The sequence below is a fragment of the Canis lupus genome, chromosome 4 (assembly GCF_048164855.1).
Source record: "Canis lupus baileyi chromosome 4, mCanLup2.hap1, whole genome shotgun sequence".
NCBI classification, from domain to species: Eukaryota; Metazoa; Chordata; class Mammalia; order Carnivora; family Canidae; genus Canis; species Canis lupus.
In genome coordinates this window covers 62,498,021-62,515,817 of record NC_132841.1, presented here as the reverse complement: position 1 = coordinate 62,515,817, position 17,797 = coordinate 62,498,021, and the positions used below count along the sequence as shown (strand labels likewise).

The 17,797-nt window shown below is 38.5% G+C and overlaps 1 protein-coding gene across 4 annotated transcripts in view; it reads left to right on the top strand.

Annotated features, from left to right (window-relative positions):
* Positions 1–907: 907 nt before the first annotated feature.
* NDUFS4 (NADH:ubiquinone oxidoreductase subunit S4) overlaps positions 908–17,797 on the top strand; it is a 113,742-nt gene continuing 96,852 nt past the window's right edge. For 2 of the 4 annotated variants that reach the window (XR_012030132.1, XM_072824633.1), the window contains exon 1: positions 1,003–1,160. Coding sequence is in view for 3 of the 4 variants with exons in the window: in XM_072824633.1 (XP_072680734.1) it covers positions 1,063–1,160 (98 nt within the window). In the remaining variant the exon portion in view is untranslated. Of the gene's footprint in view, positions 1,161–1,516; positions 1,703–17,797 lie in introns of those variants that run through there. The other 2 variants (XM_072824630.1, XM_072824631.1) reach the window with 2 other exon arrangements.

Below are 17,797 nucleotides of genomic sequence, written 5' to 3'. Positions count from 1 at the left end.
TCTCCAGCCTCCTGCTAATCCTATTCTTTTAATAAAGGTTATGTTTTCAAGTGCTTAATTTTAAAAGCAAAAATAAATAAATAAATAAATAAATAAATAAATAAATAAATAAATAAATAAATGCAGGAGCATTCTTTTTTAAATCTCTTTAAAAACAAACTCCGTAAAACTAACTTTTGTATTTTAAAGAACTCTGTTAATCATTGTTTTTAAGGTCAGTAGCCTACAATTCAAAGATGTTTCCAACACTGGTCTCAGAAGATCATTTTTGCATTATATGTATGAAGCATTAATAATATTCTTGGTGTGTTTAGATGATGATAGCAAATTCAGAATTTACTGGGAAGACAAGGATATCAAATATTGTGCTCCATTCGTTTTTCATATACACCCACACGTCAAAAAAATAACCCTTTGCCAGGCCATATGTCCAAAGTGGAAAATATGATCTTTACAACCAGAGAACATCAAACTGAATACAGTCCTTTCCTGAGGGCTTACATACTGAATCTGGCAACACTTTGGAAAAGTACTACTTTAGGTTCTCAAGAACCCGGAGAGCCCTCTATGCTCAGTCCTTTGAAAAAATTATGAGTTGCAGGTGTTTAAATTTTCCAGTTTTTTGGGTGTGTGTGTGCTGGGGGTGGGAGGTGTCTGTGTCTTTTCATTAAATAACCAGTCCTAACAACAAACAAGGATTCCACTCTATGGAAGTGGTATTTACACTTAATGCACTACTGCATTTTCTCCCATCCTTTTGCCTTCTTATTTCTTTCAATCAAACCTTTCACCTCAGTTCTAAACTGCAGTATTTAACGAAGCGCCCAACAGAAATGAAGCAAGTAGACAGACACACACACACACACACACACACACACACACACACACACACACACACACACACACACACACACACACACACACACACACACACACACACACACACACACACACACACACACACACACACGGGACACCCCAGGACGCGGCAGTTGCAGAGGCTTGAGATCGAAGGAAGTTTGTCCCTTCCGGAGACCCGTCCTGGCGTTAGCCTGCAGCAAGATGGCGGCGGTCTCAATGTCAGCGGCGCTGAGGCGAATGCTGTGGGGGAAAAGGGCCGCGGCTGCAGCCGCCGTTTCCGTTTCCAGGGTTCCTACCAGGTAACGGGACTGTGAGGCTTCTTCTTCTTCCAGCTCCTGGGGTCCTTCCACTTTTGCGGAGGTCTCCGCTGACTGGGTCCGGGAGAAGGCCTCGGGGAAGGCGTTCTCCGCTGACCCCTTGGTCCGGAGAGGGCAGGCGGGTTTGGGATTGGCCGCGCTTCAGGGGCGCCGGCCCCGGCGAGTGGGGGCGTGAGTGCGGGGACGGCGGCGGAGGACGCGTGGCCTCGTGGCAGCTCCCGGCCTGAGGCTGTGGGAGAGGGTCTGCGGGGTGGGGTTGTCTCCGGGGCTGTGGGCCGAGCCCTCGCCCCCAGAGGAGGGGAGGAGTCTTCCTCCTCATTCCGCCTGCTCTGCGCGCTCCTCGGTTTTTCACCTGTGGGCCCATCCCTCCGCTCCTTGCGGGAAGGCTAAACCCCTCTCTCCCTTCCTCGGCTTTAGGTGGTATTAGTGGGTCTCTGTGCAGAAAGAGGGTCTGTTTTATTCCTCAGACCGCTTGGCCGGAATTGATGGTTAGTGGACATGTCCCTGGCAGTAATCTTTGGAAGGTAATCTTGAAACGGCTGGTGGTGATGTCGGGGTGTTTCCTCTCCAGAATCTTATTAAAAGCTCCACAGTGACTCAGGGATTGTTGCTGTTACCGTTCTGCTTTGCAGCGTTGTTGTTGTTTGTTTGTTCGTTTGTTTGTTTTTGTTTTTGTGTGTGTGTGGTTTTATTTTTTTTTTTTATTTTATTTTTTTTGTGATGGTGGTTTTATTTCGACTGCATCACTTCATTCTCGGTTTCCCTGTTCCGAATTTTCCTGACTTTGTTACTGACACAGCAGCAGCGCGCGTGCGCGCGTACACACACACACACACACACACACACACAGTAGTATTTTTGTCTGCAAAGAATAATGTTTTATCGCTGTTTTCGCTGCTTATATTAGAAACCAGGGTGTGTATATGGAATATCCTTATGCAGGCTCTGGAGAGACTACGCTAAGTGCTTAGAATGACCTGGAAAGACTGTATGGACAGTTGGGAGTGGTTAGGAATTGATCTAGTCAAATGCTAATTATATTAAAATATAAAGGGAATGCAGAGAATTAGAAGGAGAGTTAACTGGAGAGGATTTTTTTTTTTTTTAGGGGTTTAAATGGTGGGTGTTGGGGAGGTGGGGAGAAGAGGGTGTTCTGGGTGTGTAGGGTGGGTGGCTTACGAAAAGCGCTGAAGCTTTGAGGGCAGTAGTAGATATACACATAATGTAGTCGTTCAAACATAAGGATGCTAAGATTGAGGAAAGGTAAACAAGTTTGTGGTCAACCATTCTACATGTGGGGAACTCGAAGACGGCTAAGCGCTTCTCTAAGTAAAATGTCCCGCTGGTTTGAGTCAGGCTGTTAAGAGAGGTGATCCAGGTTAGTTCTTGTTCTCCTAGACGTTATGGAGATTAATTTTGCACTCCCAACTAATAATGTATTCACAGTAGCCCTAGAACTCAAAACAAATGTGAAGGATCCACTGGTGCGTGGCTAATTGAAGACAAGACTGTATATCTAAGCTTAGGTCACAGCCATTTTGTCAGCTATTGTTGTAGTTGAACTTAAGATACTGGATTTTGGAAATTTTCAAGTTTATTTATAATGAGAGACAGACGGAGGCAGACACATAGGCAGAGGGAGAAGAAGCAAGCTCCCCATGGGGAGCCTGATGAAGGATGCGATCGCAGGATCCTGGGATCATGGCCCCAGCCAAAGGCAGACGCTCAACCACTGAGCCACCCAGGCGTCCCTGGCTTTTCATTCTTAATTTTTCTCTTTCCATTATGATTTGAAAGTAATGATCTGAAAAATTGGTGGGTGGAAAGCGAGCCATTTTGGGTGCCTGGGTGGCTCAGTGGGTTAGGCATCTGGTTTCTGCTCAGGTCATGATCCCAGGGTCCTAGGATGCAGCTGCGCGTCAAGCTGTGTGTCTGGTTCCTTGATCAGCAGAGAAACTGCTTCTCACTCTCCCTGCTTGTGCTTTCTCTGTCAAATAAAACACAACCTTTAACTTTTTTTTTTTTTTAAAAAGGAAAGCACCAATTAATGGGATAATCTAAATCTAAAATTCATTTTATTGTAATGCTTATAAAACATTTGCAAGTAATGTAACATTTCAGATCACTTGAGTAAAATGAGGAAGATAGAATCAGGCATTTGGTAAGAAGGGGAGTAGTGAACAAAAAATATACTGAAGAAAAGAATTATCAGTAGAAGGAAAGAAGCAGTTACATTAACTTGTATGACATTAACTATAGTATATCAGTAAAAAATAAGAGCAAACCAAAAAACCCAACATACATAAGGGTTAAAAATTATTTAAACAGTGTACATGGGATCCCTGGGTGGCGCAGCGGTTTGGCGCCTGCCTTTGGCCCAGGGCGCGATCCTGGAGACCCGGGATCGAATCCCACGTCGGGCTCCTGGTGCATGGAGCCTGCTTCTCCCTCTGCCTATGTCTCTGCCTCTCTCTCTGTGTGACTATCATAAATAAATTAATTAATTAAAAAAATTAAAAAAAAATAAACAGTGTAGATGGGGCAACCCGGGTGGCTCAGTGATTTAGCGCTGCCTTCAGCCCAGAGCGTGATCCTGGAGACCTGGGATCGAGTCCCACGTTGGGCTCTCTACATGGGGCCTGCTTCTCCCTCTGCCTGTGTCTCTGCCTCTCTCTCTCTGTGTGTGTGTCTCTCATGAATAAATAAATAAAAATCTTAAAAAAAAAATAGTGTAGATGATTCGCTTGATCTAGTTACTGAGCTCATGCTCTAGAGTGTCCCAGTTTCCACATGCTTCTCATTTCTCTGGATTGAATGAGAAGGGGGGGAAACCTGGATAAATAGCCTACATGTATTCTTACTTTCCCTGACTTTTCTATGGAATTGTCCACGGTAAGGCTAACAATTTAGGATTTTAATCTAAAAGCTAGATAAACTGGTGCTCTGTTTCAAATAGCAATACTTTGGACTCCATGCTTGATACAGTAGTTTTTGTTTTCTTTAACCTATTTACAGGTACTTATCTAGCCCTGTTTTATCACTTCTCATTTTGAACTGAGTCTTGTGTTTACCTCAGCACAGTTCCTTAGGGTCTGCGTAGGGTATTAATGACTGTTGTGGGAACTAAGTGTATGGATGGATCTTTTTTGTGAGGCTTATTTTGTGCTCCTGTCTGGGGCTGTGTTGTGTCGCCCTATTTCCTTTTCCAGCATTAGATAAGCCAGTATGAAATTATGAGTCTCCAGGAACCTCCAGTGAGTAAGATGTAGTAAAGATGACAGTCCTAAGGTTGACCAGAATTCTGTGTATATCACACCTTGCTGGGAAACTGTCTCAGCTCAATTTGGAGAAACATTTAGGATATTTAAAACCATGGGCAGCCCGGGTGGCTCAGCGGTTTAGCGCTGACTTGAGCTCAGGGTGTGATCCTGGAGTCCCACATCGGGCTCCCTGCATGGAGCTTGCTTCTCCCTCTGCCTGTGTCTCTGCCTCTCTCTTTCTCTCTATGTCTCTCATGAGTAAATAAGTAAAATCTTTAAAGAAATAAAAATAAAACCAGGTGTTGGCTTCTACTTCAGATAAGCTGGATAAATTTCTCTCTGAAGGGCAGCTACTTTTGTTGTCTCTGAAACATATCAAAGCCAAGTTTAGTGAGCTTGAAATATCTCTAAAATGTCTTTTTTTTTTTTTTTTTTTTAAGTAGGCTCCACACCCTGTATGGAGCCCAAGGTGTGGCTTGAACTCATGACCCTGAGATCAGGACCTGAGTGAGATCAAGAGTTGGACGCTTAACCAACTGAGCCACCCAGGCACCCCTAAAATACCTTCTAATAGGTTTCGTTGTTTTGCTTATTTTCCTCATTAAGAAATATCCATAGTTGGTCTGTTTTCTTCAGTAGTAGACATCTTTGTTGAATTCTTCTTAGGAGAATTAAATATTTTAATACTAATAAATATTAGAATAGTAATAGTGGCACATAGTAAACCTTGCCTAAATAAACACTACTTTTATTATTGGTTCCAATATCTGAATATTTTTTTTCTTTCATCTTCATGATAGATATTGTGGTAGATGATATTATTTAAAATATTTGCTTGTGTTCTCTGTGACAGGATTATACATCTCTACCTTATTAGCTAGTCGATTTCTTTGGGCCAATGAAATATTACTGGCAATAATATGCCATGTCAAGCAGAAGCTTTAAGAGCTGTCCCATGTTTTGCCATGTCCCTTTTCCCTCTGCCTATGAGATGGATATTTTAGGTGGGATTTTTTTTTTCTTTTAGCTTAGATCCTGAAACGAATATCACATGGAGTAAAGCTAGAAGCTGATTCTTACAGGCTATATAAAATATAAAGTGTTTGTTGTAAGTTACAAAGATGTTTGGGTTGTTGGTTGCTTCAACATAAACAACCTATACTAACCCCCGTTTACATGTACATACATACATACATACTTGTAAACGAGCAGTTTTTAGCACCATTGAGTGAGGCCACAGGCTTTAGGAGAGCTGGAAATTTTTTTTTTTTTTACCTATTTTTGTATCTTTCATGGCACCCATGTAATGGCTCACAAATAACAGGTAAATGTTTATCACATAGGGACGTATGGGTGGCTCAGCGGTTGAGCATCTGCTTTTGGCTCAGGGCATGATCTCGGAATCCCCGGATCCAGTCCCACATCAGGCTCCCCACAGGGAGCTTGCCTCTCTCTCTATGTCTCTGCCTGTCTCTCTGTGTCTCTCATGAATGGGTAAATAAAAAGGTAGGCGCCCAACCGCCGAGCTACCCAGGCGTCCCTGTATTCAAATTTTTAAAAAGAAGTGGAAATGAATTTATTTGGGAAAGGATATTCATGGAACATGAGTACTTTTTAGGAATAAGAGTAACTAAATGTGATTATTAAATTTGCGTTCTGTAAGCCACTTCACATGAAATTTTAAAAAGTTAATGTTACATTGGACTTAATGGAGAAAGAAGGAACAGTTTGGTTCCCTTGTAATACATGTTTTCTGGGATGGGGTGAATATAGAATAAAACAATTTCAAATGGAAAAGCTTCTAAAAAATATATACCTTGATGAAAATTGACAATCATTTTTATGGGATTTGTTCTGAGCACAAATTACTAATAGCTGACATTTATGTCTCACTGTATATTAGCCACTGCGCCAGTACTTTACCTGTGTTATCTTATTTATTTCTCACAGTAATCCTATGAACCAAGGTTCTTATTTTTCAGATGAGGAAACATAACAGATGAGGAAACAGATTTTTAAATGTGCATTATTAGGAAATAGTCCGGTTTAAGCAGTCTAAAGGAACATGTTGACTTCAGTAGTCTGAAATATATGTCTGATAATAGTAAATTAAAACCTGAGTGTTTTCTCTGTTTTTCTTTTGCAAATGTGTTTATTTGAGAAACTATCTGATGCTCTTTACTTTCACTTCCACTGTGAAGGCACTTCCACTGTGCCTTTTGTACAATGAGAGCTACTTTTTTTGTTTTATTCTTTTCCTTTAGGTTTTGTAATTATTTTTTGGTGAGAAATTTTGTATATGTGACTTGCTTATTATACTTTCTTACCCTGTTAAACAAAATGCATGTGATATGTGTTAAGCAAGGTAAACAGAACATATATTTCTTATTCCAGTGACCATTAGGAGAAAGTTATTGTATGCTGATGCCTTTAAAAACTATCAAGTGTTTGCTATACTTTCTGAGTTCTTTTGTCTGCTTTTTAATAGTGTTTTTGTGTCCTTTTTTGATTGGTTTGCTTCTCTTTAGCAGTTTCACTACCCTTTTTCATTTATCATGAGTTTGAATACCAAGCCAGTAAACTGTTAGGATTTTGTGTAAAATAAAGTAGGCTTAATGAAGCTGGGATGATGGCTGAATTTTATATTGTTGTGATTAAAACCTTGAACTTTAAGTTTGGCAGATGATTACATACAATACATGAGCTCTTATTATAACTTTTCTTTTTTAGTTTGCAGTATCCAAAGACCCTGGTGGAACCTTATGATACCTGAATTATGGAGTGGCCAAATTCTTCACAACGACTTTCATCTAAAAATTTGGATATTTTAGCAAACTATTCTGTCTTTTGTCTTTTAAGTAGTGGCATGAGTGCGCTTTAGAATTTTTATTTCAAATTTTATTCTGTTATTTGGATAGGTGAATACAATTTTGGGTTCTTTAGAACTAGTTAGTTGTCAAATATGACCTTTTTATTTTTGTCTTTATTCATTAGACTTAATTTTTTCTTTTATGGCATTATGATCAGTTTAGTGGTTTTTAAACCCTTGCTGTGCATCAAAATCACCTGTGTGTGCATAAAAAATTCAAATGCCTTGGCCCCAATATATAGTAGTTCAGTAAATTTAGGTTGAGGCTTAGCTCTGTGGTGATTTTGATGGGAAGCTAGGGCTGGAAACTACTGTTGGTGAGTTTTAAAATAGTTTCCATGCTATATCTTAAAGACTTCAAAACGCATTTTTCCTTGGGGGGGGTGGGGGTGGGTGGAGATTTCCAGAAACAAAGAAAAATTCCATTTTTGCATATTTCCCTAATCTAAATTAAGTTTTATGCTTTTCTCCGATATACTGTATGGAGGCTTTTTCTTGGAGAAATTTTCCTTTGAGGCAGAGCAGGCATTTTGATAATTTTGGAGAAAGCAGGCCATGTTACTTGCTCTCTAGAGACTCTTGTTCTTCCTTTTGGAAGGGCTCAGGTTTAATATAGCGCAGCTGTTGAACTCTGCCCTTCGAAGTTTTAAGAAGAAAGTGTTTTATCCTTTAAAATGGAAATGCCTTTTTTAGGGAGGTGGTCTTTGGCTAGATATAGTTCTCTAAGAAAGTTGCATACTTTTCTAGAGTTCTTTTGTTTCAGTGTTTTCATAGAATTGTTTCAGATGTTGAGAGCATAGTCTCTGAGAGTAAAGATGTGGCTGCTTTTGTGATATGTTTTGCTATATCCTTAACAAAGCTAGATGAAGAGTTTATTTCTTTGTGTCTTCTAGGACTCGAAAATATGTTCTTTCCTTTATTCAGCCACTCCATACATAAGTAAATGGTCCTTGAATAGGGTTTACTAGACAAAAGATCCTGTTCTAGATGACTGTTCAGCAAGCCATATGCTTCTCCTAAAAATGTCAGTCTGTCTTGATGAGCTTTAAAGTGAATGCAGATGTTTTGGCTCTTTTGAGGACTACCACTTTTTGTGTGGAAAGAGCACTTCTTTTTCAGGAGATTTCTTCACTATACTTACAGAAATTTGCATGAAATTTATATTTGTAACTTTTGTCTTTTAAGTTTAATGAAATTATATTTAATTAGGCATTAGTAATTTGAATTTAATTTTAATATTCTTAGGACAAATCAGATTTGGGGAAATAAAATAGGTCTCAATAGGGCTTTTGTTAAGATTTTATATTTATTTAGTCTTCTTAAAAATTTGGAACTCAAAGCGCTCTATAATTTTTACCTTTATTCAATGACAGGTGATATTTTGACAGGAAGGATTACCTTTTTAGATGTTCATTGCCTTCTACTTTGCTAGGTTAACTCTGGAAGTTATAGTCCATAGATTCATACAGTGTTTGAGTTGGGATAAAACTGTAGGATCATCCTACCTGACCTTTTGTTTAATGCAAGAATTTCTAGAATTTCCTGCTTCTTTATTATCTAACAATTGAGGAATAAATGCTGAATTTTTGGTAGCCCATCTGTACTTTTAAATTCATTGGTAAATGATGTTTCCCTTTAATACTATATAGAAAAATTCTAACCCCCATGCACATGTTAGCCTTGCAGATAGATAATTGAAAACCTTTGTCATTACCCATTCTCCCCTTTAAGTCTGTGCTCCAAGCTTAACATATCTGTTTTTTTCTTTTTTTACCCTTTATTAATTTATCACCAGATTTCCTTTTTTTTTTATCACCAGATTTCCTAATGCTTTTCTACCTCTTGGTACTCCTGAGGATGGGTTCCATTTTGCCAGTATTGTTCTTTGAGCTATATACTGTACTATTAACTAAATGAGATTATCAGAGTTGATAATTTAGCTAAAATTGAATTAATGAAAAAAAGTTGACTCTTAAGTTGGAATTTAAAAAATTTTATCTTTAAAATTATAAAGAAAAATTCACTTTTTCCTTTTGGGGAACAGTTTTTAGAATTTAATACATGTCATGTATAGATTTGTGTAATCACCACAATATTCAGGGTACAGGGTACCAAAAGACTTCATTACCCCAAAAGACTCCCTCTTGTTATCCCTCCCTACTCTTAAAATCCCTGGCAGTAAGTTATCTTTTCTTCATCTCCATAGTTTTGTAATTTTGAGACTGTAATATAAATGGAGCCATTCAGTATATAGTCTTGTGAAGATTAGTTTCTTTCACTCAGCATGAGATTTATCCAAGTTGTTGTGTTTATCATTAGTTATCATTTTTTATTGCTAAGTAGTACATATTTTATTGTGTGGATGTGTCCCATAATCTATCCATTCACTCCTTGAAGGGCGTTTGGATTATTTCTGGGTTTTGACGGTTATAAATAGAGCCACTATCAATAAACATTTGTGTATAGGAGTTTATGTGAACATGATTTCATTTCTCTAGAGTAGCTACTCAGGAGGGAGAATCCTGGGTCATTGGTAATATATATTTAACTTTACAAGGTATTGCTAAAATGTTTTTCAGAGTGGTTGTACCATTTTGGTCTTCTGTCAGCAATGTATGAAAGTTTTGTTGCTTTGCCTCCTCATTGACATTGATATTGTCAGTGTTTTTTAGTTTAGCCATTTTAGTAGATGTATAATGATACTTCATTGTGGGTTTTATTTTTTATTTTATTTTTTTAAAAATATTTTATTTAGTTATTTGAGGGAGAGAGAGCACAAACAATGGGGTGGGGTGCTGACAGAGAGACAAGCAGACTCCCCACTGAGCGTGGAGCCTCCCATGAGCTTGATCCCAGGACCCCTAGATATGACCTGAACTGAAGTCGATGTTTGTTTGTTTATTTATTTGACTTTTTTAAAAAAGATTTTTATTTATTCGTGAGAGACACAGAGAGAGAGAGAGAGACAGGCTCCATGCAGGGAGCCCGACGTGGGACTCGATCCCGGGTCTCCAGGATCACACTCCGGGCTGCAGGTGGCACTAAACCACTGTGCCACTGGGTTGCCCTATTTATTTGATTTTTAATTTTAATTTAAATTCACTTTGAATTTATATATAATGTGTGTGTATATATATAGTACATAGTATATACAATATATAGTATAACACCCTAGTGTGTGTGTATATGTGTATATATATATATAGTACATAGTATACACAATATATAGTATAACACCCAGTGCTCACCCCATTACAAAATAAGATGTTTGAGCCACCCAAGCATCCCTTCATTGTGATTTTTAAATAACATCTTTATTGAGATAGAATTTATAGGCCATAAAATTCACTTACATAAAGTAAAATTTGATGGTTTTTAGTATATTCACAGAGTTGTGCAACCATTCATTATCAATTTTAGAACATTTTTATTAACCCAAAAAGAAATTCTATGCCCACTAGCTGTTACTTCCTGTTTCTCCCTTTCTCCCAGCCCTAGGCAATCACTGATCTACTTTCTGTCTCTGTAGATTTGCCAACTCTGGACATTTTCTATAAATGGAATCACATGTGATCTTTTGTGACTGGCTTCTTTTACTTAGAGTAATGTTTTCAAATTGTAGCGTGTATCAGTGCTTTATTCCTTTTTATTGTTAAATAATTTTCTGTTGTATGGACATACCACATTTTATTTATCCCTTAGTTGATGGACATTGGGGTTGTTTCTGCTTTTGGCTATTATGAATAATGACCTATAAAACATGCTTATACAAGCTTTGTGTAGACATATGTTTCTATTCTTTTGGGAATATACAGAAATGTTGAATTGTTGGATAATGTTGTATTTTCTGTTTTGCCTTTTGACAACTGCCGTACTCTTTCCAAAGTGGCTGCACCATTTTATATTCCCACCAGCAGGGAATGAGAGTTCCAGCATCTTCACAACCTTGCTAATGCTTGTTACTATTTTATTATAATCATCTGGTGAAGTGGTATCTAGTGGTTTTGATTTGTATTTCTGTGATAGCTAACTCATTGTGGTTTATATTTATTTCCCTAATGGTTGATGATACTGAATTTTGGGGAAGTGTTTGTATTTTTTTACCCATTTTTTAATTGGGCTGTTTGTTTTCCTTTTTTTGTTGTTGTTATTAAATATTTTATTTTATTTTAAAAGATTTTAATTATTTGACAGAGTAAAAGAGCACACGAACAGGGGGAGCTGCAGGCAGAGGTAGAAGAAGCAGGGGGGCCCCTGCTGAACAAGGAGTCTGATGAGGGGCTCAATCCCAGGACCCTGGGATCATGACCTGAGCCAAAGGCAGGTGCTTAACTGACTGAGCCATCCAGATGCCCCAAGATTTATTTTAGAGAGAGGGAGAGCGTGCACATACTGCAGGGAGGGACAGAACATCCTTATCTTTGGTACCAAGTTTTAAAAATGTTGGGGAGAGGCACCTGGTGGCTCAGTCAGTTAAGCATCTGCCTTCAGCTCAGATCGTGATCCCAAGGTCCTGGGATCAGAGCCTGCCATTGTGTCTGGCTTCCTGCTCTGTGGGTAATCTGCTTCTCCATCTTCCTTTGCCCCTCCTGCTTGTTCTCTCTCTCAAATAAATAATAAAATCTTAAAAAAAAAAATGAAATAAGGGCAGCCCAGGTGGCTCAGTGGTTTAGTGCCTGCCTTAGGCCTGGGCCATGATCCTGGAGACCTGGGATCAAGTCCCATGTCAGGCTCCCTGCATGGAGCCTGCTTCTTCCTCTGCCTGTGTCTCTGCCCCTCTCTCTCTCTGTTACTCATGAATAAATAAATAAATGATTAAAAAATAAAAATCATTTAAAAAATAAAATAAAAATGTTAGGAGAAATAATTAGTGAGAGTAAATAGCCTAAGGGTTTACTATGATATTGTCATTCTTTGTAATTCTACTTGTATGTGTGTGTGTGTGTGTGTGTATAGATATATATATATATATATATGACGTTGGAAATTAGGTGTAATGAAAGCTAGGCCTCCTGAACAAAAATTAAGGACAGGAATATTTTATATTGAGATATCTTTAGGGAACAAATAATGTGTGTATATATTATGTAGGCTGGCTTCTTACCTTTTTTTTTTTTTTTTTAATGATTTTATATATTTATATGAGAAAGAGAAAGTGCAGGAGCAGGGGGAGGAGAAGAAAGGGAGAAACAGACTCCCCAATGAGTATGGAGCTTGATGTGGGGCTCGATCCCTGAATCCTGAGATCATAATCTAAGCCCAGGTCAGACACTTCACAGACTGAGCTAACCCAGGTTCTCCTTTTTACCTTTTTCCTTAAGGAACTCTGGAATTTTGCTTGCTGGGTTTATTCATTCATTCAGAAATATTTGTAATTTTTTCTACTTCAAAAGGACTGCATTTCTACAGGCTTTTACTGGGAACATCTGCCTTGATGTTTTTTGGAACATTTGCTTTGGGGATGAATGTGTAGGATAGAAGTATTCAAGCACAGGCTAGATGGTCGTTTCTTGGGTCTTATGGATCGGCCTTGTCTTTTTTTTTTTAAGATATTATTTATTTATTCCTGAGAGACACAGAGAGACACAGGCAGAGGGAGAAGCAGGCTCTCTGCAGGGAGCCTGATGCAGGACTCGATCCCGAGACTCCAGGATCACGCCCTGGGCCGAAGGCAGGCACTAAACCGCTGAGCTACCCAGGGATCCCCAGATTGCCATTTCTTAAAGTCGAGTCTGAGGCAGTTATGAGTATAGGTGATTTATTTGAGTTGACATAGGAACTAAAAATGAGGAGTTTAGGAAACAGGGAAGGAAGAAAAAAATGTGATACTGAAGTTGCTTCTGTAAGTGATAGAGGCTCAGTTCCCCTGGAACTTCCTGAGAAAATACAGAATGTCCCTCAGTATTGTCTATTTGAAAGATAGAACGCTTGAACATTTATCCACAGTTGTCATTCACCTGTGGTTGAAGGTATTATTAACTCTAATGTACTTTGAGCTATACTTGTGCTCCTGAAGATCTGAGTCATAATGTTCACTCGACAAGGAATGTTGGTTGATAACCTGAATCCTGAGTTTCTGTAGCTGTAGCAAATGAAAAAGAGGCCAAGAGGCTGTGACATGAGCACGGAAGGTGTTGGTTACAGGCTTCCTTATAACTCAAGGGTCTCTATAACTGATTTTTGGGAGGGAGGGTGCTAATAATAATAATTCTAATAGCTATTATTTATTGAGCACTTAGGCACTGAGGTAATTGATTTAGGTATGTTATTCCATGTCATGAAAATGAATGATATCAGTTTAGATGATTTCTTGACAATTATAGTTTATTCCTAGGCTTGTAAATAATTCACATTTATTGGAATTTGCTCATTCACCATTACTCTGAGGGACATGACAAAGGATTGGGAAACTTAGGTCTTACAACTCACTTAACTAAAAAATAATATAAGTTCTCTAGGAAAGAGATGGTTTCTTCTGTAAATTTCATGTTTAAGAAATTCACGACGGCAGAATACTGCTCTGCTATGTACTAGGGAGATGACATCCAAGGTTGACAATTAGAGATCAACTTACAGATTTTCCTTTGGATTTGAGAATGTTGATAGGTAAGGCTGGTGGCTGGTAATTTACATGATCTGATTCTCTGGGTTGAGGATATATTTTCTCTTTACTGGTACTGCCTAAATGATTCAAAGATAATTAAAACTTTTTTTCCTACAGCTGCATTTTAGGCTCTTGTTCTTTTTTTTTTTTTTTTTTTTAAGATTATTTATTTATTTATTCATGAGAGACACAGAGAGAGAGGGGCAGAGACACAGGAAGAGGGAGAAGCAGGCTCCATGCAGGGAGCCTGACGTGGGACTCGATCCCGGGTCTCCAGGATCACGTCCTGGGCTGAAGGCAGCACTAAACCGCTGAGCCACCTGGGCTGCCCTAGCTTCTTGTTCCTGTCCCACTGTCATCTCTGACTATTCATACGATGGTAGCTTAGTCTTCCATCTTATTAATGTGTTTCAGCATACGAGTTTAGTGCATAGTTTGTTTTGGAATGGCTATAACATGCATCTGAGGTTATTTTACAAATTTTGGTTTCCTCTTCCTTTGAGACTTAAAACATGATTATTCTGTTGCTGATTGAAGTTCATGGTTTAAGTATGTCTTAGTTATTGCTTGTAAGTGACCCCTCATTAGGGCTCAGATTTTTACTTTGGTTTCAAATTCAGTCTTTCGACTTCAAGCTCAAACTGTTAATTTGGCCAGTCCCCTTAATAAACTCTTACTAGTTAGTGTTCTTGACCCAAACTGCAGGAAAAACTGCTTTCCAGAGATAGACATATTAACTCCTAATATTAACCATGCTGCCAGGCTATATTCTTAGCCTCATACTTGAACTTTTCTAGTTCACTTCATGTATCAGTCCAGTCAAACATTTCAGTCTAGTATAGTTAGGAACACGTTTTGGAGTCAGTTCCACCTATAGTTGAGTCCTGCCTATGCCACTTTCTAGCTCTTTGCCTACCTTGTGCCTATTTTTTCTGTTTTACAAATGGACATCATTATCTCTCTTTCATTCTCTTTCATAAAGTATATAAAGTCCTTACAGCAGTGCCTGGTGTATGCTAAGTGCCTGATAAATTATAACAATAATGTTATCAACATCATTATTATTCTTTTTTTAAAAAGATTTTATTTATTTATTTATTTATTTATTTATTTATTTATTTATTTATTTTTAAGATTTTTTTTTATTTTTTATTTATTCATGAGAGACACAGAGCGAGAGAGAAAGAGAGGCAGAGACACAGGCAGAAGGAGAAGCAGGCCCCATGCAGGGAGCCCGATGTGGGACTCGATCCCGGGTCTCCAGGATCACACCCCCGGCTGCAGGCGGCACTAAACCGCTGCGCCACCAGGGCTGCCCTATTTATTTATTTTTAAAAGTTTATTTATTTATTCATTCATGAGAGACAGAGAGAGAGTCAGAGACACAGGCAGAGGGAGAAGCAGACTCCATCCAGGACTCCAGGATCACACCCTGGGCTGAAGGCAGGCATTAAACCGTTGAGCCACCCAGGGATCCCCCTATTTATTTACTTATTTGAGCGAGTGAGAGAGAGCATGAGTGGAGGGAGGAGTAGAGGGAGAGGGAGAGGCAGACAGCCAGCTGAGCGGGGAGCCTGATGTGGGGCTCCATCCTAGGACCCTGAGATCATTACCTGAGCTGAAGTAGATGCTTAACCCACTGAACAATCCAGGAGCCCCTATTATTCTTTCTTTTGTGGCGTTTTTCTTTTCCTTTTTGCTCTTTTTTCCTTCCTTACCTTCTTTTTTTTCCTTTCATAAATCTTTCATAGATTCTAGTTCTTCCTGGATTATGAGAGCAACCTGGATTTTGTTTGTTTATTTACATATTTTATTCATGAGTATATAAGAGAATTATCTGCACCTGGCTTTTTCCAGATTGTGACCTCCCCTGCACTCTTCAGCTCAATGCAGTCTATTTTTGGCATCCACCATTCCACGTAAATAGCTTTCATCAAGGTCGACAGTGACCCTGTTGCTAAATTAATAAGCTCTTCTCAATCCTTATCTTATGTGACCTTTGCAATCCAAAGAGATGACTTTCTCATTATTGAAAGATTCTTCCTTTGACTTATACTTTGGCTTTCCTCCTCCTCAGTTACCTTTGAGTGTCCCAGAATCTTTTGCCTTTTCCTTGAACTGTCAGTATTTCTCATTTGATTTAATAGCTCTTTATTCTTTTAAAAATGTTTTATACTGTATAATATTTTATATACACTTGAATATATGTAACATATTTTAGGAAGCATAATGGCAAAGTGAATTCATGTGTGCACATCATCCAATTTAAGAACTAGAGAATAACTAATACCTTTATTCTTTGCATACACTCTGTGGTAGGCTGAATAGTTGTCCCTTCTTCCCAGATATATCCATGTCCTAATCCTCAGAACCTGTGAATGTTCCCTTAGATGGCAAAAGGGACTTTGCAGGTAGGATTAAGTTTGGCCTAGTCTTGCTTGACACATTATTAACCTGTGAGACTTATTTTGGACTTCTGAGCTCTAGAACTATAAGAGAATAAATTGATGTTTTAATCCACCAACTTTATGGTAATTTGTTACAGAGGCAGTAGAAAACTAATATGCTCTCCTTGTATCTTGTTATCTACTATGACTTCAGTTACCATCTCTTTACACTAAAGGCTAAATGTAGTTCATTTGCATCATATATACTTTTCACTCAAAAAAGTACACAACTAAAGGGTAGAAAATGTTTTAAAAACATTTAAAAATTCAACTTAATTCTTTCATTATTCTACTTAGTTATTATTTAGTACTTAACTAAGGAATAGCAGTTGTTCTAGTGCTAGAGGACTGGCTTATGAAGAGATGGTATATCCTTTGTGATGATAACTGGTTGTTATATGTAAGTGATGAATCACTCAACTCTGTATCTGAAAACAATTTTACCATATATGTTAATTAACTAGAATTTAATAGAAAAACTTGAAAAAAAAAAGAGATGGTATATCTTTACTGGTGGGAGGCTTCCTACAGGATTTCTGAAGATAATTTTTACTCTTTGTAGTTCTTGCCTAACACACTGGCTTTAGGACCTACTTTCCATTAAGATGTGATTCTGCATCTTTTTCTGAATTTCTAGACTTCTGGACCCTTAGATCTAATCAGGGTGTCTCCACTTGGATTTTCCACAGGCCTCTAAATCACAGAATATCTGGAACAATTTGATGATCAGCATCTCCTCCACCACTCCCTTAGTTACTGTCACCAATAACTTGCCAGTTATCTAGCCAGAAATCTATCTATCATTCTTGTCTCTTCCCTCTCCTAGGCTTCTTCTCAATTAGTCATTCAATCCTAGTATTCATTTTACTAGCTCATTCAATTTCCATCCTTACTGTAGCCATAGTTAGTATCATCCTGCCTCCTAACTGGTCTCCATGTCATCAGTCTTAATTTTTTCTCCATGTTGCCTATAGGATAAAATCCCTACTTCTCAGCATGCCACAGAGTCCTTCATATTCCCTGTTCACATTTTCTATTCATTCCTTGGCATTCATCCTCTCACCGTTTCCACTCTGGCCCAGTCATACACAACTATATTTTAGTGATTCTAAACTACTTGTAACCCTGACTGTTCATGCTCTCCCCCTCCCCCACCTCCCTGCTTCTGGTCCCCCTCTTCCTGTCTCTCCTCACCCCTCTCTTTCCCCATCTTTCTCTCTCTTCCCTCCTACAATTAAGGTTCTGCCTGCCTACACTGTTTCTTCTTTCTGCTTTGTCCTCCTTGCACTGACCCTACCTCAGCATGCTTTGCCTATTGAAGTCCTATTCAACCTTTAGGTGGCACTTTAAACATCACTTTCTTTGAGGAGCATTATGTGAATTTACAAGTTAGACTATAATACTAATCTTAAGGTTTTAGAATCCTCTGGTGTTAACTT